Source organism: Drosophila sulfurigaster, chromosome X, assembly GCF_023558435.1.
Source record: "Drosophila sulfurigaster albostrigata strain 15112-1811.04 chromosome X, ASM2355843v2, whole genome shotgun sequence".
In the NCBI taxonomy this organism is placed as follows: domain Eukaryota; kingdom Metazoa; phylum Arthropoda; class Insecta; order Diptera; family Drosophilidae; genus Drosophila; species Drosophila sulfurigaster.
In genome coordinates, this window is record NC_084885.1 from 19,615,428 (window position 1) to 19,640,168 (window position 24,741).

The 24,741-nt window shown below is 37.4% G+C and overlaps 1 protein-coding gene across 1 annotated transcript; it reads left to right on the forward strand.

Moving 5' to 3' along the window:
* Positions 1–1,636: 1,636 nt before the first annotated feature.
* LOC133847289 (inositol hexakisphosphate and diphosphoinositol-pentakisphosphate kinase) lies at positions 1,637–24,263 on the forward strand. Its single transcript, XM_062282232.1, is given in 15 exon segments — positions 1,637–2,376; positions 4,574–4,834; positions 4,836–5,007; positions 5,074–5,316; positions 6,714–7,212; positions 8,984–9,255; positions 9,316–9,484; positions 9,556–9,753; positions 10,765–11,785; positions 11,858–12,224; positions 15,724–17,469; positions 19,723–20,190; positions 20,876–20,948; positions 21,014–21,272; positions 23,098–24,263. Coding segments are annotated over 15 exon segments (7,230 nt in total). The 5' UTR covers positions 1,637–1,899; the 3' UTR covers positions 24,103–24,263.
* Positions 24,264–24,741: the final 478 nt, after the last annotated feature.

The following is a 24,741-nucleotide window of genomic DNA, read 5'->3' on the forward strand; positions in this document are numbered from 1 at the left end:
TTATTTAAATAGCATAAACTTTGATTTCTTTATATGACACTTGAAATGTACTTTTTTTTTAAGTTTTTCAATCGATTCGAAATTTTGTATCAATGTAAAACATAATTGAAAGTAATTCAATTTTATGCTTCTTATTCCAACTATCTGATTAATAATTTATTTTCCAAGTTAAGTGCGTTGAAGGTCAGCTGAAAATTTGTCGAGTTTGGGTGCGTGTTCATTGTATCAGGTGTGCACTGTACCTGCATTGGGCAATTGGTGTTGCACCTGTTGAATTTGGCGTGCGTCAGGAATGTGACAAACTGTTTCGCGGCTCCCTTGAGATTATTCCCTTAAAGCTATTTCAGCTGGAATGCTTATCGTAATGAGCAATGTTCTGTAATGATTTACGTTCTTAATTACTCCACTGTTCCATCTCTATTATTAGTTGTTCTCTCGCTCTCTTTGTCTCCCTCTCTCTCTCTCTCTCTCTCTCTCTCTTGCTCTTGCTCTCTGGTGGCAACCGGACGTATATGTTACGCGTATTTAAGTTGTCGGCGTCGGCGTCGTAGTCTTTGTCGTTGTCGTTGTCGCTGTCAACAAAGATAACGTATTTAAACAATTGCAAACAAAGAGTACAATAAGCAATCCCAACAACAACAGCAAGCGCCTTTAGCTTTGTCTTCAGAGCAGATGAGAGCGAGCAAGAAAGAGAGAGAGAGAGAAGGGTAGAGCAAGAGTAATTAGCATGATCTACACTGAGAAGACTAGACCGATTGGCGAGTGTTCAAAGCGACGCAGCTCGCTCCAATGACGTTGACGCTACGCTTCGATTCGGCTCGCTATCGCTTGAGATGGCAGCGTGAAACGTTTCGCAATACTATCGTATTGTGTACTATCGTTTGAATGCTGTCCATTTAGTACTATCGTTTGATTTAGTGATGAAACTACGTTTAAAATTTTATTTGCCAAATGAAATCGGGATATTTATAAGATAAATTTTATGTTTATAAGCTGCTAATTTATTTGGTGTATGTTGTGTCTATGGGTTTAGTTAACAGCTGTTGAAATACTTTCATATTTACATATTTTGTTGTTAAAATTCCTTTGCTGTTGACATTTTTTCACAGTTTCAATACATTGAGCTTAAATATTTCAGAGACTTATTGAAATTGTTGAAAATTCTGGCAATTTAGAAAAAAATTGCATCTTTTGAAATGTTCTATTGGAACTGATGTTTATTTGTTAATATTTTTACTCTCACAGTTTTCATATGTTGTTGTTAAAATTCCCTTTAAGTCTCCGTATTATATTGTTGACATTTTGTCACAGTTTCCATACTTTGAGCTTAAATATTTCAGAGACTTATTGAAATTGCTGAAAATTCTGTATATTTCAAGACAATTTAGAACAATTTGCATCTTTTGAAATGTTCTATTGGAACTTATGTTTACTTGTTAATATTTTTAGTCAGCGCTGTTGACAAATAAACTTTTTAGAATATAGTACAGATTATTTCGACTATGCAACTATCGCTTTTGATGCGATATATTTGTCGTGTCGTGTCTTGGATCGTGCCTCAAGCTCTTGCACATCTCTAATGCGGATCGGAGCATGGCTGATAGCCGATAGCCCCGTAGTCACAGTCGCTGCCGTGCCGTGTCGTGGCTCACTCGTGTGTTCAGTTTAGTTTGTGTTGCGGTGCTACCCAAAAATAATAACAAAATAAAAACAAAACAATAAAACAACAACAACAACAAGCACAACACAACAATTATAGAAGCGCAATTGTTGCTATTGGAATTTATGCATGTGCTATTAAGCGCAAATAACGAAAACAACGAAAATAAATTGTGTAAAAATTTGTGCATTACGATAACGCAAAAGTCTTAAAGACTTTTCGGTTTTGTGCTTGTGTGCATGGAGTGGACATGGTTCAAGGACTGGTGGCGTCTCAAAAAGTTGCGTTCGCGCCATCAGCGACACAAAAAGAAACTCGAAGCAGCTGCTGCTGCTGCTGCTGCTGCAGCCAGCAGCAACAACGATGCCACAAACGAGCAGCCAGAGCAGCAAAATTCATTGGCCATCGGCAAGGAGGAGCGTCGCCATAGTTTGGATGCGCATACGCCGAGTAGACGGCGAGGACGTGATCGTCAAGTTCGCAATCGGTTGAGACAACGACGCGCGCAAAGTGTCGATGCCAAGGAACAATTGGGGAGAAGAGTGTCAGGGGAGGATCAAGAGCAGCAAGAGGAGGAGGAGGATGATGGCGAGTATGGGCCATTCAATGTTAGCGATTATATGGATTATGATTATCGCAATGCCAACGGCGACGGCAACCGCGACGGCGACGACGATGAGAGCGACGATTTTTGCTTCTGTGACGAGTGTCTCAATGTAAGGTGGTCGTCAGCTTCTTATCGTGTTCTCTCTCTCTGTGTGTGTGTGTGTGTATTTGTGTTTGTGTGTGGGGGAGGAGCTGTGACTATGGCCTAAAATAAGTATTACCTGTTAATCGTTTGTGTCAACGACGTCAAACAACAAACAACAAAATTGTATATCGCAGATACGACGACAGTTGCTAATTGAAATGTCAAATGAACCGAAAATCGTAACGTTTTTGTGAGCTACGCTTGAGCTGCTTTTTGAACCAACAAATGGATCGATTTTTTGTTAGCTTTAACCGTTTCGAACCGGTTCGAATTTCAGGAGCCGTTTCAAAATTCTTCAATATTCAATTTGAAATTTCAAATTCATTTTTGCCTTTAAATTTGCGATTGCTTAAACTTGTTTAACAGGCTACTATTTTACTATATTTTTAAGTGTTCAGATCTGATTGATTTCGCTAGCTTTAACCGTTTAGGAACGGTTTGAATTTCAGCAACCGTTTCAAACAACTTTAAAATTCAATTGTCAATTTCAAATTAACTTTTTGTTTGTTTCTATTGCCTTTTAATTAAAAAATTTATTTTTTACTATATTTTTCAATGTTCAAATCAGATCGATTTTGTTAGCTTTAACTATTTCGAACCGGTTCGAATTTCTTAAACCGTTTTAAACTGCTTCAATATTCAATTTGAAATTTAAAATCTACTTTTTATTATTCACTTTTTGTTAGTTTCTATTGCCTTTGAATTTGCGATTGTTTAAGTTTGTTTAACAGATTTCTATTTTACTATATTTTTAAATGTCCAAATCATAGCGATTTTGTTAGTTTTAACCGTTTCGAACCGCTTCGAATTTCAGCAACTGTTTCAAAATTCTTCAATATTCAAATGCCAATTTCAAATTCAATTTTTATTAGCTTCTATTCCTTTTAAAGTTACGATTGTTTAAATTTGTTTAACAGATTTCTATTTTACTATATTTTTAAGTGTTCAGATCTGATCAATTTCGCTAGCTTTAACCGTTTCGAACCGGTTCAAATTTCAGCAACCGTTTCAAACTACTTCAAAATTCAATTAGTAAATTCAAATTAACTTTTTATTGGTTTCCCTTGTCTATTAATTTACAATTGTTTAAACTGTTGTTCAAACCGGTTTAAAATTTTACTATTTCACTATATTTATAAATGTGTAAATCCGACTTAAAATTACTGCCAACTAAATTATTTTAGAACTCTGTTTCATCGTTGCAATTTCAGTTCTTTAACTGCTATTTGCTGAACTCGCTGCAAACCAGTTTAAGTGGAAAATCAATTTGAACAGACAGGAAATTTAAATAATTTTATAATTGATTTCAATTGTGTTAACTCAAGTATGCAATTGAATGCGGGAAATACAATTTCATTTTAAATTTAGATTTATCAAGTCTTTTACCAATTCGAACTCGATTCAATCAGGCAATGGGAAATTCTTTTTTCCGTTACAAAAACCGTTTGAAATGGGTTTTTACTAACTGCCAGACGATTATTTAATAGCTTATTTTATTTCCTTAATTTAGCTAAATAAAATTACAATTTAATTCTCTAATAAAATTGCTTAGATTTGCAAATCGTTAATTCAATTTGTTAGCTTTATAATTGCTTCAAATATTAATCTGACATATAGACAAATCTGCACTTAAAAAGCTGAAATAAATTTGTTGTCATTAATTTATTTATACGATTATTGCTGCTGACAGCCTCAAATTGATTTATTTCTCTTTCAAGTTTTTGTTTTTGTTTGAATAATTGTTTAACTTAATAACATTTGTTCTACATTTTTCATCGACAGACTTTGCACTTGATGTTCACATTATTTAGAGATGCAATTAATATGAAGATATTAATAATATTCGTTTATAATAACAGCGCGAAAGCAAAGTTTACGTTGTATTTAATTTAAATGGCAAATTTTAGGATTTATGCAACGTTTACTCGAAGGTGTGAGAAGAGTTTTAATGAAGTTCAAGGGAAATGAAATATTATTTCTCTACTGAGTATAGATCTTTTTGATTACTGACATTCCCAAGGCACTCGACAAATCAAACATCAATTTCGACTAACACAAATTGTTCAAAATTTGATATTGATATTTATACAAATTTCTTAAATTTGATTATTATTAATTGAGAGTATCGCAAAAAAAAACAAAAACCATTTGCTTATTTAAAGGGTGACACGGACTTTGGCGATAGCAATGACGGCATGGATTCGGATACGAGCACATCGTCCAGCAACAGCAAACAAGTCGTTGTTGGCATCTGTGCGATGGCCAAAAAGACACAATCGAAGCCAATGAAGGAGATCCTCACACGACTTGGCGAATTCGAATTCATCAAACTGGTGACATTCGAGGAGAATGTGATATTGCGTGAACCGGTTCAAAATTGGCCCATCTGCGATTGTCTCGTCTCGTTCCACTCGAAGGGATTCCCCCTTGGAGAAGGCCATCGAGTATGCGCAGCTTCGCAATCCGTTTGTGTTGAACAATCTGCATATGCAGTACGATATTCAGGACAGAAGACGCGTCTATGCCATACTGGAGAAGGAGGGCATTGAGATACCTCGCTATGCAGTCCTCGATCGTGATTCACCCGATCCCAAGCGTGAGTTTATCTCGAAATTATTTGAAAGTTGAAGTTGTAAGTTAATGTGTCTCAATATCGGTTTAGATCATGAACTCATCGAGTCGGAGGATCATGTGGAGGTCAATGGCATCACGTTCAATAAGCCATTTGTGGAGAAACCCGTTTCGGCCGAGGATCACAATATCTACATCTATTATCCAACATCCGCCGGAGGCGGAAGTCAGCGTTTGTTCCGCAAAATCGGTAGTCGGAGTAGCGTCTATTCGCCGGAGTCGCGGGTACGCAAAACGGGCTCGTTCATCTATGAGGACTTTATGCCCACCGATGGTATGCTTACAACTTGTTGCTCCTCTCTCTCGCTCTCTCTCTCGCTCTCCCTCCTCATTATGCTCTCCCGCCGCCACTCTTTCGTTCTCGCTCTCGCTCTCGTCACTGATCTTTTTTTGCACTGCGCTCTCTCTCTCAGCTCCAGTTGCCTGGACTAAGTAATCCTGCAATTCCCCTCCCCAAAGAACTTCCAACCCCTTTCCCAGTTTCCCTATCATGTACTGCGCTCAAAATGTGTGTTGTTATAGTCTATATATATCGGTTATCGGCGCAAAAGTGCAACAAATTAATGCTTTAACTTCTTCTGAAACTGTTGGTCAAAATTTAACAGCTTCAATTGCTCAATTATTTAAATTTCATTTACATAAATTGTATTTCAAAGTTGTTCACTTTGTTGTAAAATGAAAAGTTTTTAGCTTTCTTTGAAAAATGTAAAATGTGATTTATGTACATACATATTTCAAAATACGAAACTTTAGCCTAATAGTGTAAAATGCAAACTTTAATCAATTGTTTAAATCAATGAAGAAATAGTTACTTAAAGTTTAAATGTAATTTACAGTTTTGCAAAATAGTTTCTTAGTAGTTCATCAAGCATTTCGCTTGCTATTCCTTTAGCTTCAAAAGGCTAACCAAATTTTTTTAAATTACCGAAAAATAGTTATGTAATATTTCATGAATATTTGTAAAATGCAAACTACAAAATCGTATCAAATAATTTAAATCAATATTGCGAAGCACTTACAGTTTTTTACATATCAACAAATTAATCGAGATTCAGTTAAAAGATTTGCAACAGTTGTGTATAATATAAAAATATAATTATTATTAACATTTTCTATTTCATTTGTAAAATGCAAAATATTTAATTAGAAGTCTTTTATGCAGCTTCATATTGCTTATAACATTGTATAAAATGAGTTCACATTTATTTGACACAATTTTGTAAAAACATGAAAGAAGTTTTTAACAGCTTTTTAAATACACTTCCTTGATCTTCTTTTAATTGCTTATAAATTTAAAAAGAAAGTTAGTTATTAATTCATTCTTTACATTTTTGCAATATATATTTTGCACTTAACATCCTTAAATTCTTGCTGCACTCATGCACCTAACCGACATATAAACTACAGCTACATATGTATATTGGAAATATCCCAAGCATTAAGCCATAATCTGTATATATATATATATTCGTTTAACCATTATGAACATTGTCTTGCGTCTCGCCCGCCCGCCCGATCGTTGCTCGCTGCTCGCCGCTCTCTCTCTCATCTTACCCAAAAAAAAAACAAAAAAAACAAAAAAAGAAAACTAGAAAAGAAAAAAAGACAAACAAAAGCAAACAGTGGCCGCCAGTCGAACGCACTGAATCCAGCATTACCTTTACAACTTAGTATACTTTTCAGGCACGGACGTCAAGGTCTACACCGTGGGACCCGATTACGCACACGCCGAGGCTCGCAAGAGTCCCGCTCTGGATGGCAAGGTGGAACGCGACAGCGAGGGCAAAGAGATACGCTATCCGGTCATACTCAATCACTCGGAGAAGCTGATATCGCGCAAAGTGTGCTTAGCATTTAAGCAAACCGTTTGCGGCTTCGATTTGCTGCGTGCCAATGGCAAGAGTTATGTCTGCGATGTGAATGGCTTCAGTTTTGTGAAGAACTCGAACAAGTATTACGATGATTGCGCCAAGATCTTGGGCAATATGATACTCCGCGAATTGACACCGACATTGCACATTCCGTGGTCGGTGCCATTCCAGCTCGATGATCCGCCCATTGTGCCAACCACCTTTGGCAAAATGATGGAGCTGCGTTGCGTTGTCGCCGTCATCCGGCATGGCGATCGCACGCCCAAGCAGAAGATGAAGGTTGAGGTGCGACATCCCAAGTGAGTAGTAATGAGTGCAGAGCAACTTGAAAATGGTGCATGCATGAGCTTACCAAGCTTGATAACATCAAGCTTTAGAGGGGTGTGTTTGTTCTCTTCATGTTTATTACCCAAATTGCGCTTAGCGGCCACACGTTACTCGCTTAGCGGTCATAAGTTATTTGCTTAAGTGGGTATATTATTGAGACAAATTTAAAGCTGTTTTGCATCAGCTTACCAAGCTTAATAACATCAAGTTTTAGTGGGCTGAGTTTGAAATACCGCTTAGCGGCCACACGTTACTCGTTTAGCGGCCATAAGTTATTTGCTTGAAGGCTATATTATTGAGACAAATTGAAAGTTGTTTCGCATTTGCTTACCAAGGTTAATAACTCAAGTGTTAAAAGGCTGTGTTTGTTCTCTTCGTATTTATTACTCAAATTGCGCTTAGTGGCCACACGTTGCTCGTTTAGCGGCCATAAGTTAGTTGCTTAAAGGTCACACTCCAAATACAAATTATCGCAACCTAAGCATTGACAACTTAATTGACGTTGCATCACTTTAACATTCTTTCGCTTAGTTGCCACTCTTTTTCGCATCTCAAGTTGTGGCTGTTAAGAGAGGTATTACTATACTATTGAAACACAAATTGAAAGCTGTTTTGCACGAACTTACCAAGCTTAATAACATCAAGTTTTAAAGGGCTGAATTTGTCTTCTTCGTATTTATTACCCTAATTGCGCTTAGAGGCCACACGTTACTCGCTTAGCGGCCATAAGTTATTTGCTTAAGGGTCACACTCCAAATACAAATTATCGCATGCATCACTTTAAAATTCTTTCGCTTATTTGCCACTGCTTTTGTCATCTCAAGTTGTGGCCGTTAATCGAAATATGGCTTTATAATGAAAGCACAACTTGAGACCAGTTTTGCCTGAGCTTACTGAGTTGTAATCAGCCATTTTAAATAAGTTTTGTAGGTCCGTCTGACTTTTTGTCGAATTTATTACCAAAATTCCGCTTTGCGGCATCCTTGCTCACTTAGTGGCCAAACCTAAAAAGAAAAAGCAGTAAATTTAAGCATTGATATTCTTGATGCTTCATAGTAAATTGAGGTTGCTTCACTTGACATAATTTCTTGTAGCAGTCAATTTTTCGATTGGTTTTATTAGTGGTCGCTAAGCGAGACATTGTTGTATTATTAATAATCTGCTTTAATTGCCTTGACTACTGTGTGTCTGGCTGTCTGTCCGAGAAGTTATCGCCATTAATTAGATTGAAGTGTGTTATTAATATCAAAAACTGTTTTAGAATAAAAATAGTTATATTTATAGAAAATTAAATAATAAACCTTTAATTATTTACAATGCTTTTATGTAATTAATAATAATGAACAAACGAGGATATAAAATAATAAGATTAACCTTTTTTTTAATCAATTTGCAATATTTTCAGAAATTTGCACACCAAATATGCGAACAACTTATTTGCTTTTGCCAATATTTCTAAAACTTATTCACGAACTTATTTTTAATGATCTATATATCGAGGATATAAGATAATTGGCTGTAAATATTTTAATGGCAATTTATTTATAATATTTTCAGAACTTTGCATGTTGGGCAACGAAAATTATAAACTTGTTTTTTTATTGCAAACTTTTGAAATAACTTTAGAGAATAAATAATATATAATATAATCACATTTAAATATGTATATTGTTTATCATATTTATAGAATGTTTTGTATATTTACAATTATTTTATTTCGAAATTGCGTTTTTAACTTTGCAGATTCTTCGAAATCTTTGAGAAATACGATGGCTACAAGCTCGGCCACGTGAAGCTGAAGCGACCAAAGCAACTGCAGGAGATACTCGACATAGCGCGTTTCCTGCTCAGCGAGATCCATACGAAGGCGCATGCTGAGATCGAGGAGAAGGAGAGCAAGCTGGAGCAGCTGAAGAATGTGCTCGAGATGTATGGACACTTTTCGGGAATCAATCGCAAGGTGCAAATGAAATATCAGCCAAAGGGGCGACCACGTGGCTCCAGCTCCGATGATGGTGAGTAGTTGTGCATTGCTTTAACGAAGCTAACCACACGCTAAGTCCTATCCGTTTCAGTTGAGACGCCAGCGGAGCCATCGCTCGTCCTCATCCTCAAGTGGGGCGGCGAATTGACGCCGGCGGGTCGCATCCAGGCCGAGGAACTGGGTCGCATCTTTCGCTGCATGTATCCGGGCGGTCAAGGACGCTCCGATTATTCGGGCACCCAAGGCTTGGGACTGCTGCGGTGCGTAGTTGACTTTCGGTCAAACACTGTACTCCATTTGACATACTACGTTACTATTTTCCCCATTCCAGTTTGCACTCGACGTTTCGACACGACCTTAAGATTTATGCGTCGGACGAGGGCCGAGTGCAAATGACAGCCGCTGCCTTTGCCAAGGGTTTGCTCGCCTTGGAGGGCGAATTGACCCCCATTCTGGTGCAGATGGTCAAGAGCGCCAACACGAATGGACTGCTGGACAACGATTGCGATTCCAGCAAGTATCAAAATCTGTGAGTAACTTCATTGCATTCAATAATAGAGTAATTGTTATTCGGGAATTTACGGGAGTATCTAAACCAATAACACGGGGCATCTAAACAACTCTGTTAATTAGTTATTAGTAAATAAATTGACAATTTAAAGACGTATTGGTATAGACAATGATAACTATTAAGAATTCCTGATAATTTTATTGTAATCGGATAAAATTTGTAGAAGTTATTCAAGGAAAACTTACGCCTACTGCAATGGGATCATTTGTTGTTTTGGCTGACAATCTGGTATATTTTGACATTTGTGGTATATTTATACTTCAACGATATACCAAATATGTCCTTAGGTATAATTTAATATTATTGCGGTACATTATTTGATATATTTTTAGAATAATACCACACTGTGAGGCTTTATTATCCACAGTAGCTTTCTTACTTTTCCTTCTTAATTCTAAATTCAATGAACATAATTTAAGTTCATTGGGCAAAATAATGCTAGAAAAGTAACTTTCAATCAGAGAACTGAATAAAGTGTTTTATGTATAATGGATGCGAGCTTGATAAATGGTTTATTGTAAAGCAAATGATAATTTATGGCATATATACAATTGAAAAGTTCAAGTGATAATATAGTATTTTACATTAAATATTCAGTATTTTACATTATAGATGAGCCACTGGAAAGTTTGCGTTTTTAAATAATTGTTATTAAATTAAGCTAGAATAAAATATGCACAAATTATGTTTCTTGAAATAATGAGTTTAGGTTGTGATTTTTAATCAACACTTTATATTTAGCGAATTTAGTGAACGATAAATAATGGATTGTATTATTAGATTCGCATTTATTAAATGTATTTTGCATTTACAATGTTAAGCAATGTGTTGGCAATGATCTTTAAACATTTTTAAACTTTATAAGATTACAAAAATGGTGAAATTGGGTATATGTTTTTGTAAATCGATTGCAATTTGTTTTTTCTTCAAAAATGCAATACTAATTTTGTTTTCTTCTCCTTTTTGCAGTGCCAAGGGTCGCCTGCATGAACTGATGCAGAACGATCGCGAGTTTACGCCGGAGGATCGCGAGCTGATCAATCCGTGCAAAAGCAAATCGATAACCCAGGCGCTGGACTTTGTGAAGAACCCGGTGGACTGTTGCCATCATGTGCATCTGTTGATACGCGAGCTGCTGCACATAATTAGCATTAAAAAGGACGATCCGAAGACCAAGGATGCGATATTGTATCACGGCGAGACATGGGATCTGATGCGATGCCGTTGGGAGAAGATCGAAAAGGATTTCAGCACAAAATCAAAACTGTTCGATATCTCGAAGATACCCGATATCTATGATTGCATCAAATACGATCTGCAGCACAATCAGCATACGCTGCAATACGATCAGGCCGAGGAGCTCTATATCTATGCGAAGAATCTGGCCGATATTGTTATACCCCAGGAGTACGGTCTAACGCCACAGGAGAAACTGGCCATTGGCCAGGGCATTTGTTCGCCGCTGTTGCGCAAAATCAAAGGCGATCTGCAGCGCAACATCGATGAGGTCGAGGATGAGTTCATGAATCGCTTGAATCCGCATTACAGTCACGGCGTCGCCAGTCCGCAGCGTCATGTGCGCACTCGTCTCTACTTCACCAGCGAATCGCATGTGCATTCGCTGTTGACGGTGCTGCGCTATGGGGGATTGTTGAATGTGGTCACCGATGAGCAGTGGCGTCGGGCCATGGACTACATCTCGATGGTGTCGGAGCTGAATTATATGTCACAGATTGTCATAATGCTGTACGAGGATCCCACCAAGGATCCCAGCTCCGAGGAGCGCTTCCATGTCGAGCTCCACTTCAGTCCGGGCGTCAATTGTTGTGTGCAAAAGAATCTGCCACCGGGACCGGGCTTTCGGCCCCATTCGCATGGCGACAACTCGTGCAGCGTCAGCTTGCAGTCCAGCGACGAGACGAATCCGTCGCGCATCGAGGAGGAGAACGATTATGGGTCGAACGATGAGCAGCAGAGCAAGAAACGCGCCGTAAACTTGAATAACATTTTTTAATGCTAGATTGATTTGACTGCTAACTCTCTCTCTCTCTCTTTGTTGTAGTGCAATCAACGGAATTCGTCGGGCAACTCGTTTGGCTTCAATCGCTTGGAGTTGCGCAGCAAACAGCTCAAATCGAAACCAATTCCAATTGGTGCTCATCACACGGTTAGTGGCCATGAGGCAATGGATTTGGCCAAGCGCCTCAACGAGGAACTTGCCTCGCAGCAGCAACAGCAACTGCAACTGCAACAGAATAACCAACAGCTGCAACATCATCAGCATCAACAGCAACATCAACAGCAGCAACAGTCATCGCAATTGCGTCCCATCAGTCCGGATATGCGTTCTGTGAGTCCGGATTGTGAGCCGCGTTCGCGGAGCTTTGAGCAGCGTGGATCACCGTCGGCCAATCGGGGCAAGGAGGCGGGTATGTATGGCTTGTGGCTGCAACGTCTGTGCCATCAACAAAACCAACAACATCTACTACTACTACTACTACTACTGATAGCATCATCAGTTCAACTGATGGCGGCTAAGTTAGCCAACAATTTTCTCTCCCAATTTCAATTTCAAAACGAAACTCTTTTTACTATTTAATTGTTGATTTTGCTGCTATAGTATATAATATTTATGTCATTATTTTTTCTTGATCGTTATTTTATCGATTCAATTCCGTTCACCTAAGTTTCTTTTAATTTTTTTTTTGTTATTGTCGCAAATCTCGCAAATTGGTTTTAACAAATCACACACAAAACACTCTCACACACACACATGCTCAACAACTTTACTGACCAACAATCAACAAAATTGGCTTATCAAAACTAACTTGGCTATCTGTTATAATCATTGTGCGTTTCTCTCACATCTTTTATTTAATTTACACACCCTTTGTTTTTTTTTTTTCTTTTATGATTTGTTCTTGATTTTGTTCTTGCATGCGAATATTGTGTGCGAGTTTTACCATAAACAAAATATATAAGCGAAAACTCTTTTTCTAACTCCTCCAAAGCGAAACGCCTGTAACAAGAGAAGCCACAGCTCCAAAAAAAAACAAAAAAACAAAAACATTCCCTGAATATTTTCCACCTCAAAGAACGTCTCCCAACGACCAACCTTAGACTTTTTGTTAGTTTCTTCATTAAATTTTCTTTTGTTGTTCATTTATTTCTTTTGATTTTTGACACATTTTTCTTCAAAATTTGCATTATTTCTTAATTAAGTTGTTATATATTTCGTTTTTTTTTCGGTTATTTTGATTATGTCTCTAATCTGCTCAGCGCTAAATTCAAAGTACTCTATATTTTTATTCCATTTACAAGAAAATCGTTACAACAACCACAAAATAAAACTGAGCCCAACATTTTTGATTTTCATTCTTTCCACACCAACAAGAAATAAGAAAAAGCAAAAAAAAAAAGAAAAACTCAATCCGAATTTGTTTTTCTATGCGCTTTGTAGCTCATTCGAGGGCTTTCAAAAACGCTGTGATATATGTACATATATATATATATATGGTTTTTGTTTTTTTTTTTTTGGGAAATTCATGAAAATCGATAGGCATCTGGCCGTGGAATCCCGTGTACTTGGCAATGCAATGCAGCCCCTTCTCTATTCTTTGAGCACCCAACCATCAACCAACCTCCAACCTGATAACCCCCCCCCCCTCTTGAAAATGCTGAAAGACCTCCCCGAGAATAAGAATAAAACCGAAATATCAGTTCGACAGCTGATCGTTAGCAAATGTTGCCACGCCTCCCAAAAGGCGTTCGATTAATTGTTCTTGAGACATTTGCTGACGTTCAGCTGTTGTTGGTTTAACTTCCTTCTCTCTCTCTCTCTCTGTCTGTCTCTGTGTGTGTCTCTTTCTATTTGTTTGTCTATCTCTCTCTCTCTCTCTCTGGACTCTGTTTTGCTGCGTCTGTCTCTCTCACTCTTTCTATCAAAATATATGTTTAATGCATGTGAAAAAGAAAAAAAAAGAAAAAACAACACAATTGTTAAAATAATTTGTTTGTTTTTTGTTTTTTTTTTAATCTATATATATTGAGCAAATTTGTGTGAACATTGTTAACTGCCTAAAAAGAAGTGTTCATTGTTTCTTGTTTGTTGTTCGTTCCGTTGTGTTGTTGTTTGTTTTTGTTGTGTGCGCTCCAAAAATGTTTTTTCCCTCACGAGAACCAAGACTAACTATAACTATAACTATAACTATAATAATTCTACTTATCAATTACCGAGTATGATTATTATTAGTATTAATTGCCAATTGCCTTCAACGCCGCGACACTAACTTGAAACGCCAAAAACTAACTGGACCAATTGTTTTGCCTGCCTGCTGTGTTTATTCTCAATCGCCGCCGACGCTCGACACAATCTTCGCAACGCTCCAACAACGCATTATCTTGTCTATATACATATACTATATCATTTATAAAGTACTACATTTAATAGTTATCCTTAAATAAATCGCTTGAAATGATTCGAATCATTTCATTAGTTAGTTTACTTAAATTTGAGTCCTTAGAACATTTGCTTATTAATTCCTACAGTGTTTTAATTGAATTCTCTCCTGAAGTTAACAAAATAATAATAATGATTTCCCCTATTAACCCTGAAAATAGTAAAACAAAAGTGATTCTATATCTAATCTAAAAAAAAACAGGAAGTTAATTATTGTAAATTATGATAAAATATGATTTGATTTTTCATTTAAAATAATTTACATAAATTACAATATATCAAAAAAGAATTGCTTACAAAATCTCGCAATAATCTCATTGAATTTTGACTTGAGGAATCGATTATAAGAATTTACTTAAGCAAAAGCGAATTTAATAAAATGCCAAAAAAACAACTTTTTAAATAAGTTTTGGAATTTTTAAAATTATTATTAGAGAGTTTTCTTCGGTTATTTAATATTTTTTAAAGTTCTGAAGTTTACCAAAAAAGATAAGGAACTTTCCCATTAACCCAAGAAATAGAAAAAACAAATTTAATAATTCTAAAATAAACTTCCGAATAGACATCTAACTAAAATAAAAATGTCATTTGGCATCATCATTTTTATTATTATTCACCTTATTTCATCAGTTCCTTAAATAATTTTAGGAAGTGATTGAATTTTGTAATTGCTTAAAATTAACCAAAATAGCAAACGCGAATTGAATTAATCTAAAATGAACTGAGATATAGCTACAAATTTTATTATCATAGCAAAAACATGCAACAGGATTTTAGACTAATTTTGTTGAATTTTGAATAAGCCGATGTAATTTTTTAAAATATATAAACAGAATGCATGTGTGAAGATGCTTTTAATATCGACTAATTTAGACAATACTGAAATGTCAGTTTTAAGAACGTGACGTTGTGACTGTCATGTGTTCAAATTATGTTAATAATTTGTATTGAGGATTCAATATTTTGAAAATATTAACAATCATGTTGAATAGAGAAAATAGCTAAAGACTGAAGTAGATTTATTTTGGAAACAACGAAAGCTTAACATAGTTGAAGTTGAAGAGAAACGATTACAAGACTTTCAGCTCTGAATGCAAGGAAAGTTTGTTTAAAAATTACTTTAATTAGGTAAAGGAATGTATGTACTATATAGATGTATGTATGTATGTGTGCAGGATGCTTGCAGGATGCGTTCAGTTTTCGGCTTAAGCCGAAGACACCGTGTTTCTCCCCTTTCATTTTCTCAACTTTCCAACTTTTTATATGAGTATTTTTTCGGCTAATTAGTTTTCTGTTTGTATACTCTACGACCGTACACACACCTACACACACACACACACTTGCACACACACACTACTGCACACACACACACATTCGATTGGCTGATCTCGGACGGAAATCAAAATCATACACGAATTTGTTCCTCCCTCCATTTGTGTTTGCGCTTAACTAACTCGAAACGCGTTCAGCGACGGCGGCCACAACCTTCGATGAGATAGCCAATGCGCGTGTGGGCGTGGGCGTGGGCGTGGCAAGGGGCAAGAGGGGCGGCATCGATAGCAGCAGTCAACGCGCCTCGCTCCAAATACGCGTCACCGATCGCTTGTCCTTCTTCAAAATCGATTCGTCCACCAACGAGTTGCCACTGTCCGACATTGATTTCTCCCTCACCCCCGGCACACCCGGACAATGTGCCACAGCAAGTGGCTCACCGTTGGCGCAATGTGGCACGGCACGTTCATCGACGGGTCACAAGCGTCACACGATGTTGAGCATGCGTCGCATGATCAGCGGTGAGGAGGGTGAATTTGAGGGTTTGCCACCGTTGCAACAGTTGCAACAAATCTCACCGATGGCCACGAACGAGCGACCATTGAGCTGCAATTGCAGCAACAGTTTGTCCTTTCCGCTGGCCACTGCGCATGCGCACTCCAAGAGTCTCATGCAGCTGACGCCGCCGCCAGCGACAACAACAACATCAACAACAACAGTTGAAGTTTCCTCTTCGGTCAATCGCAGTTCAGCGATTGCTGTGCGCATGGCGAGCAGTTTCGATGATGATTTTCAGCTGTCAAGCTCAGCGCCCGCGTTGCTGTTGAGCGGCGAGTTCGGTCAGCGTTCGACGTCGTTCAACAACAACAGCAACAGCAACCGGGAGCAACCACGCACGTTGCAACCACAAAATAAGAGCAGCAACAGTGCGAACAATTCGCCCACAGCGTCAACGCTGCGGCTGTGCATGGACATGGAGACGCGTCAGCTGGAGCGTGGACAGCAGCGCAAGGCGACAAGTCATTCGTGTGGCCAGCTATCGATAGCGATTGCCGGCACGTCATCGTTATCGGCGCCGGTGCAATGCGAGAATCCGTTTCGCTTTGGTTTCGCATCATCATCATCAGCAGCGACAGCAACTTGTGTGGCTGCAGCTGCAACTGTTGCTGCTGGCAACACATTTGTCAGCTGTTTTGCTCCAATAGCAGAACATGTGCCAGCCACGCCCACGCCGGTAGCGACGCCCACATTGGTGTACAACATACCGACAGTGTTGATAACAGCAACAGCCGCAACAGTGACGAGCAATGCGGCAGCGAGTGCAGCAATTGCAACTGAGACAACTGACACAACGGACAGCAACAGCACGGCAACAACAGCAGCAACAGCAACCACAACAACAACAATTGTAGCTTTGTCTTCTATCACAACAACAATCACAACAACAGCAACAGCAATGTCTCCTAATCAACCTTGTACTAACCAATTCAAACCAATTGATCCTTCCTCAATTGACGCACAACAACAACCACAACACGATATCATCGACAACAACATTATACAAACGAACAATACGAATACCAAAACAACAAACACTACTATGAACAACAACAACAATTACTACAACAACAACATCACAACAACAACGACAACAACAACAACCACAACCCCGTCTTGTTGTTGTACCAATACAATCGCCACAGATAGCAACGTTTCGGTGTCGGTATCGGCATCGGTAGTATCATCATCGGCCAATTCGTCCACATCGTCGCGTCGCCAAAGACACAGTATTGCCGGCCAGATGTCCTATATGAAAATGTTGGGTTTCGGTGGTTTTAGCAAAAAGATGGCGACCAGCGCGAATAGCCTTTTCAGCACAGCGGTCATCAGCGGCAGCTCATCGGCGCCCAATCTACGCGACATGATACCGGTATCATCATCCGGTGAGTACACAACACACACTTTCACACACCATCACACCCTCCCCCCCACACTCCCACACACACACACACACAACCCAACAACAAAACACACAAATACAACAAATCGATTCCCAAACCTCATACAGCAATAAATATTGGCAAAGTGCATGTTCAATACTTCCCCAAATGCTGACAGTTCGTGTCTACGAACAAGTTCCAAGATTCCAATCCTAACTCTTGTGTTTCACTTTTCAAATACTAAGCAACTAGCGAGCAGTAAGCTTAAATACATTTGCAGAGATATTAGCAAAGAAGAGCACTTTCATTTTGCATTTCAAATTTTGTATTTAATGGTTAGATTCAAGATTTTAACTTATTCATTTAAGCAATTGAGATTTAAGCATCAGTATACCAAATATACCTTTACATTTTTCAGTATTTTTTAGTATATTGGTTTAAATTATAATACCGCACACTGTTTTGCTTATCTTGAGAGCTGACAAACGGTATTTATGAGTATTTTCGGTATATTATTTCGGTATATTAATATACCGAAAATGCTGATAAATATCGTTTTCAAGAAAGCAAAACAGTGGGCGTTATTATATTTTTAAATAAACCAATATACTAAAAAAATACTGAAAAATGTAAATGTATATTTGGTATATGTATATTTGGTATATTGATATTACAAATACTTCATGTCGCGTATAAAACAAACAAAAAAAAAACAATATTAATAATCATAAATTTATAAAGTAGTTAAAGATTTAATTAAAATTGGAATAAAATCTCCGACATTGTTTCAATTCATTTTCAACAGTTATCATAAGTTCCTTTTTTGTTGTCATTATTTCATCAATTTAGCTTGTCTTAAAAATATACCAAATAAATATACCAACAAAATGCTGAACAACGTTTCTGAGAGCAATTGACACTGCAAGTTCGTTGCCTAAGTCTTTTGTTTAGATTACTTCGAACTCTAAAACCAAAAAAAAAGAACATTTTTCTCGGTAAACTTTCATATTTCTCTGCAAACGTATATGTATAAAACACAAATTTCAGATTCGCTATAAACTTTTAAATTTAATTATTAACAATTGTTGCCAAAGCCAAAATATATAGAAGGAAACTGAAAAGCAGTAGAATAATAGTTAGTTACGTGAATGAAGAAAACTATTTTTCTATCGTATACAAGAATGTTCGCAATCAAAAGTGAAAAAGTGTAGAGTAATAGTTATGTGAATCAAGAAAATAGTTTTTAGTGTAAAGTAATGCTCGCATTCGCAAAATCGATTGATATAGTAAAAGACTAATTAATGTATGACAGTTTTGACATTAAAGTGGTTAACGAGTCGTTAAAGTGAATTCAAACTGAAGAGATAAGTATATAGTAAAATATAATTGATTTTAAAATTTGTTGTATGTGTGACAATTAAACTAACTAAATATGTATGTAGAGTAATGGGAAAACTAGTAATTTAAATATTAAAATGAAAATAGTAGGTAAAAAAGTTTAAGCAAATAACGTTACAATGAAAATTGAAAGAAAGGTAAATAGTTAGTTTGTGAACATTTGTTAATTGAATTAACATTCTTTGCGTAGTCTAAACTTAAAAAAAATTTGTTAACAATACATATATGTATGTAGTTAGTAGTTGTTCATTGAATTTAAAATGCATACGAAAAAAATGGTTAAATAACCTAAAGGGAAATTTTATAAAATATCTGTATTTATGCACAATATGAGGTAAAAAGATTGAAATGCAATTCATAACACAACATTTTTAGAGAAAATCCAAAAATATGTTGTAGACTTAATGAACATTAAAAAATATTAGTGACACTTGTAGTTTCAGCACAGTTGTAGATTACTTTTATAGATTCTGTGTTACATCACCAAAAATCCCAAAAGTTCGAAATAGAAAAATGAAAAATTCTTCTTCAAGCACTGCAGTCAATAATCAATAAATATAATGTAGCGCTGTGTATTTAACTGTGAAACGATTTCCAACTACCATTTTCCATGCTCCAATCTCTCCACTTTCCACACCCTCTACTCTCCACTCTCCATTAATCCACTTCCACACGCTCTCCTTTCTTACTCTGTTTTTTTTTCTTTAACTTACAAATAAATGAATTTATTTCACTTATTTTTTTGTTCTCTTAATTTATGTGTCTCTCTCTGTGTGTGTGTGTGTGTGTGCGTATGTGTGTGCATCGTTGCCACTGCACACCGCCACCCCCGCTCCGCACACTTGCAACGTTTTTTAGGATTCGGTGATGTGCCGCCGATACGACCACTGGAGACTCTGCACAACGCGCTGTCGCTGCGCAAGCTGGACAGCTTTCTGCAGGACATGATCCTTGCGCAGATCTTTAAGACGCCGACGGGCTCACCGCCACGCGTCCACGATGCCACTGGCGCCAATGCATCCTCATCGCTGGCCACAACAACGAGCAACACACCATCCGTCGACAACATGACTGCTGTCTCCTCAATGATTGTGCGTCACGATCAGCATCAGCATCAGCAGCAGCATCAACAAGTTGCAGGTCCTCGTGCAGAGTTGCAAACGACAGGCGGCAGTGAGACGCATGCCACACGTCGCAAGATGGTCTCTGTGTGTGAGCATGCCATGGAAGAGAATGTCCACGAAGTGAAACTGGAGGATGAAGTGCAGAAGTTGCAACAGCAACAGCAACAGCAATCGTCGAAGAAAGAGCGTAAGTTGCAAAAGCGTAAGTCATTTGTCGCTTGGCGCAGCTGAATATTTTGAATCTCCTCCTCCTCCTCCTCCACGGCCTCCGCTCTTGCCACGCCCCCCCCCCCCCCCACAACTAAGATCATCTTCTATCGAACTGCATGCAGCATAAAAATTCCAAATTTCATTTTCTAATTGTTGATTTGATTTCCGTTGTTTTCTTTTTTCTTTCTTTAATTTGCAGTGAATTAAATCATCAGTTGTGTTTGCATCATATACTATATACTATATATGTTTCTATAGCGTCAATTGATTTAAGAGATATGAGTTTATCAGTTTTTGCTTCGAGAAAGAAACAAATTTTGTAATTTACTTAAGCATATATCGGAATAAAAAAAAATTACTTGAATACACTTGCGCACATTCACGCGTGTTCTCTCTCTCTCAGTCTCTGTTTCTGTCTCTCTCTTTCTATTTCTCTCACTATGTTGTTGCTCTCTCTTTCTTTTTGTATATATATCGCACGCATCTCTATTTCTATGGCTCTCTATTTTATGGTTTTTGCCTATTTTGGCTGCTGACACGAAGCTTCAGCTTCAGCTTGTCTATCTCTCTCTCTTCATCCATTCAATACTTTAAACTAATCGAAATCGATATCGAAAAACAAACTAACAATCTGAACAATCTGAACCATCTGAACTACTAAACAAATTGCAAACAAGTTTGGCAAGTGCAACAGGATTACGATGAGGACAACGACGATGAACCGCTCGAGAATGCAGCTAAACTAAGCAGGTAAAACAAAATAAACAATTTCTATTCTATTTCTCACTTGCTAAATTCTGTCTTCTTTTTCTTAGCCTTGCCGTCGACATTGTCATGATCGAGGAGGCGGATGTGGATGAGCAGCGCACAGCGTTTGAGCCCATGAATCAGGATACGTTGCAAACGGATGCATCTGCTGTGGCTCCCAATGCCAACGCCAACATCTTTCTCAGCGTCTGCGATGAGCCAGAGCCCACAAGCAGCGCTTGCCTCACGCCCGTCAGCTGTGGCATGGATCTCGATCTCGATCTGAGCATGGTGGCCAACAAGGGCTCCATGACGCTGTCCGTGGATGTGAGTGTTCGACTAGAAAACAAAGCACACCCAAGGGTGTCGCTGCTTACAAAATGAATGTTATCCAAATTTATGGTTTTTATACTTTTTTTATGCTTGAGGAATCTCTTAAGCTTTCTTTTTCTAGACGTTATACTTATTATAGATATACATAGTCAGTTAAATATCATTCGGTATATTTTAGTATTTTGTCAGTATATTAAAAGCTATCCCAGACACATTTTAATCCACAACTTTTACTATACAGAGTGGTAGTTATAAAGCATTCGGTATATTTTAGTATTTTTTTAGTATATTAAAAGCTTTTCCACACACTAGTCTACAACTTCATATTATAGATATAGTCAGTTAAATGTCATTTGTTATATTTTAGTATTTCTTCAGTATATTAACATATGTACATTTTTAGTTTACAACTTTATACTATAAATAAAGTCAGTTAAATAACCTTAATGGTACAACTTATACAATAGACATAGACATTTAAATATCATTTGGAAATTTGTTATATTTTATGAATAATATCGCACTGTTTTGCTTCTATTGAAAATATAGGCAAACTTTCAGTATATTTTTGCATTTTTTTCAGTATTAAAAGCTCTCTCCCACACAGGTGTTTAGCAAAACAAATCTATATTATAGATGTAGGCAGTTCAACAGCTTTGAGTAGATTTTAGTAATATTTTCGGTATATTTATTTGGTATATTTTACGAATCATACCGCACTGTTTTGTTTCTATTGTAAATATAGGCAGTTAAATTGACTTTAGTATATGTTACAGTTATTTTCGGTATATTTATTTGGTATATTTTACTAATCATGCCGTTGTTTCTATTGAAAATATAGACAGTTAAATAGACTTTAGTATATGCTAGTATTATTTTCGGTATATTTATTCGGTATATTTTACTAATCATATCGCATTTTTTGCTTCGATTGTAAATATAGGCAGTTAAATTGACTTTAGTATATGTTAGTATTATTTTTGGTATATTTATTCGGTATATTTTACTAATCATATCGCATTTTTTTGCTTCGATTGTAAATATAGGCAGTTATATAGACTTTAGTATATGTTAGTATTATTTTTGGTATATTTATTCGGTATATTTTACTAATCATATCGCATTTTTTTGCTTCGATTGTAAATATAGGCAGTTATATAGACTTTAGTATATGTTAGTATGATTTTCGGTATATTTATTCGGTATATTTTACTAATCATATCGCATTTTTTGCTTCGATTGTAAATATAGGCAGTTAAATTGACTTTAGTATATGTTAGTATGATTTTCGGTATATTTATTTGGTATATTTTACGAATCATACCGCACTGTTTTCTTTCTATTGAAAATATAGGCAGTTAAATTGACTTTAGTATATGTTAGTGTTATTTTCGGTATATTTATTTGGTATATTTTACTAATCATATCGCATTTTTTGCTTCGATTGTATATGAGGCAGTTATATAGACTTTAGTATATGTTAGTATGATTTTTGGTATATTTATTCGGTATATTTTATGATTGATACAGCACATTACCATATTTGCTTCTATTGGAAATGAGTATCGTTGCTTTCACAGCTAAACGCACATGTTGGTGTGATTTACTCTGCTATTTTACCAAACAATTTTAATGTATTAAAAGCGATAACAAATTGTTGTTTAATTCATTAAATGCGTTTAAACAAGCCCAATTAGATTCAATCTTAATAAATAGGCAAAAAGGCAGCACAAGCTCAGGCAAACATTCGACAAAAACTTATCCTTGTACTTTAATTTGAAATTCACAACTGTTCACCTACATTTCGCTTTGTTCGCAGGGCTTCGATGACGATGAGGAGGCGACTCTGTCGGCGGCAACGACGCCCTCGCTGCCACCGGATGCAACGGAGCCGAAGCTGGAGATGTGCTACTGCTGTCCGACGCACGCCGAACAACCACCGGAGGTGGCCAGCGATGATCCCAAATACTGCTTTGCGCTGCCCGTGCACATCACCCAAGCATCGCCTGAGCACACACGGCCGAGTGTGCGACGCGCCCACGATCCGATCTCGCCACGGATGCAAAAGCAGATCAGCTTGTTCGAATGCGGGGCAGGCGGTGGGGCAGAAGCGTTGCGTGCCTCAATCAATTTGCCAGCGGCAGCGCAGCAGCTGCGACAGGATGCGCGTTTACGTAAATTCGAGAATCTCACGCAGTCGACGTCGAATTCGAATTTCCCCTTCGAGAGTAATACACTGAAGCGTGTGCCGTTGGTCAGCACCAAGGATGACTATGCGAATGTGTCGCACACACAGAGTTGCATCAATCTGAAGAGCAGCGGTGCTGGTTCCGGTTCCGGATCACTAGGCTACGGTTCACCGCAGCATCAACGCGAGAGCAACAAGGATAAGGATAAGGATAAGGATAAAGAACGTTTGCCCACAACGCTGGCAAACACACCGAACTACAATCGTTTGCCCAATGCTTTGTCCGTTTGCTGTTCGCTGGATATCGATGCTGGCTGCAGCAGCACATCAACTTCAACAGCAGGTGGAGGCGGAGGTGGAGGCGGAGGAGCTGCTCCCACACAAACTGTGTCATCTGCTTCATCTGCTTCACCTGCTGCACCGCATCCTGGCGCACTCATTGTGAAGGAGCGTTTCATTGAGCCACCGAAGCGTGGCATTGTGCGTGGCTATCATGGGAAAACGCAATCGATGGATGCCGATTTTCTGTTCAACGAGTTTCTATTGCTGCCGGCCATGGCGCCGCAGCTGGACGATGATCTCGATGTGGAGCAGATGGAACAATCCACGGATGCTGCGTTGCCATCGCCCAAATAAATGTTGTTTAATCTATCCCTAATAACACGTATACGGTTACTAAACAAACTCAATATGTACATTTCTTATTGAAATCTGTCTTAAGCTCATCACTTGCAAACAATTTCCTCGTTGTTGTTTTCTGAAATAAAGATCTCTATTTTTCTGTCTTATGCAAAAGTGTATTTAAGTGTATGTTTTATTCTTAAAATTCATTACTCAATGAGGATCATTATGCTGGTGATTATAAGGCTCATTATATATAAAAGTCTTCTGCTAGAAAACGAATTTATAGTTGAAATCGATTTCTCAATGATCGTGAAGCACATCATTTGAATAATTCTGAAATAAAGATTTCTATTCTTCTGGTGGAATACGGATTTGTAGTTAAAATTGATTACTCAAAGAATGATGATGATGAGGCTGATCGCTTGAAATTCTGTCTTATGCAAAAGTATATCGAAATTGTTCTATAGTTGAAATGGATTACTCAATGAGGATCATCATGATCTTGAAGCAAAGATCTCTATTTTTCTGTCTTATGCAAAAGTATTTTTAAAAGTTTTATAGTTGAAGATGATGATCATCATGATCTATGTTTTTCTGTTTTATGCTAATGTATGTTATATTTTAAGGTCTTCTGTAGTTGAAATGAGGATC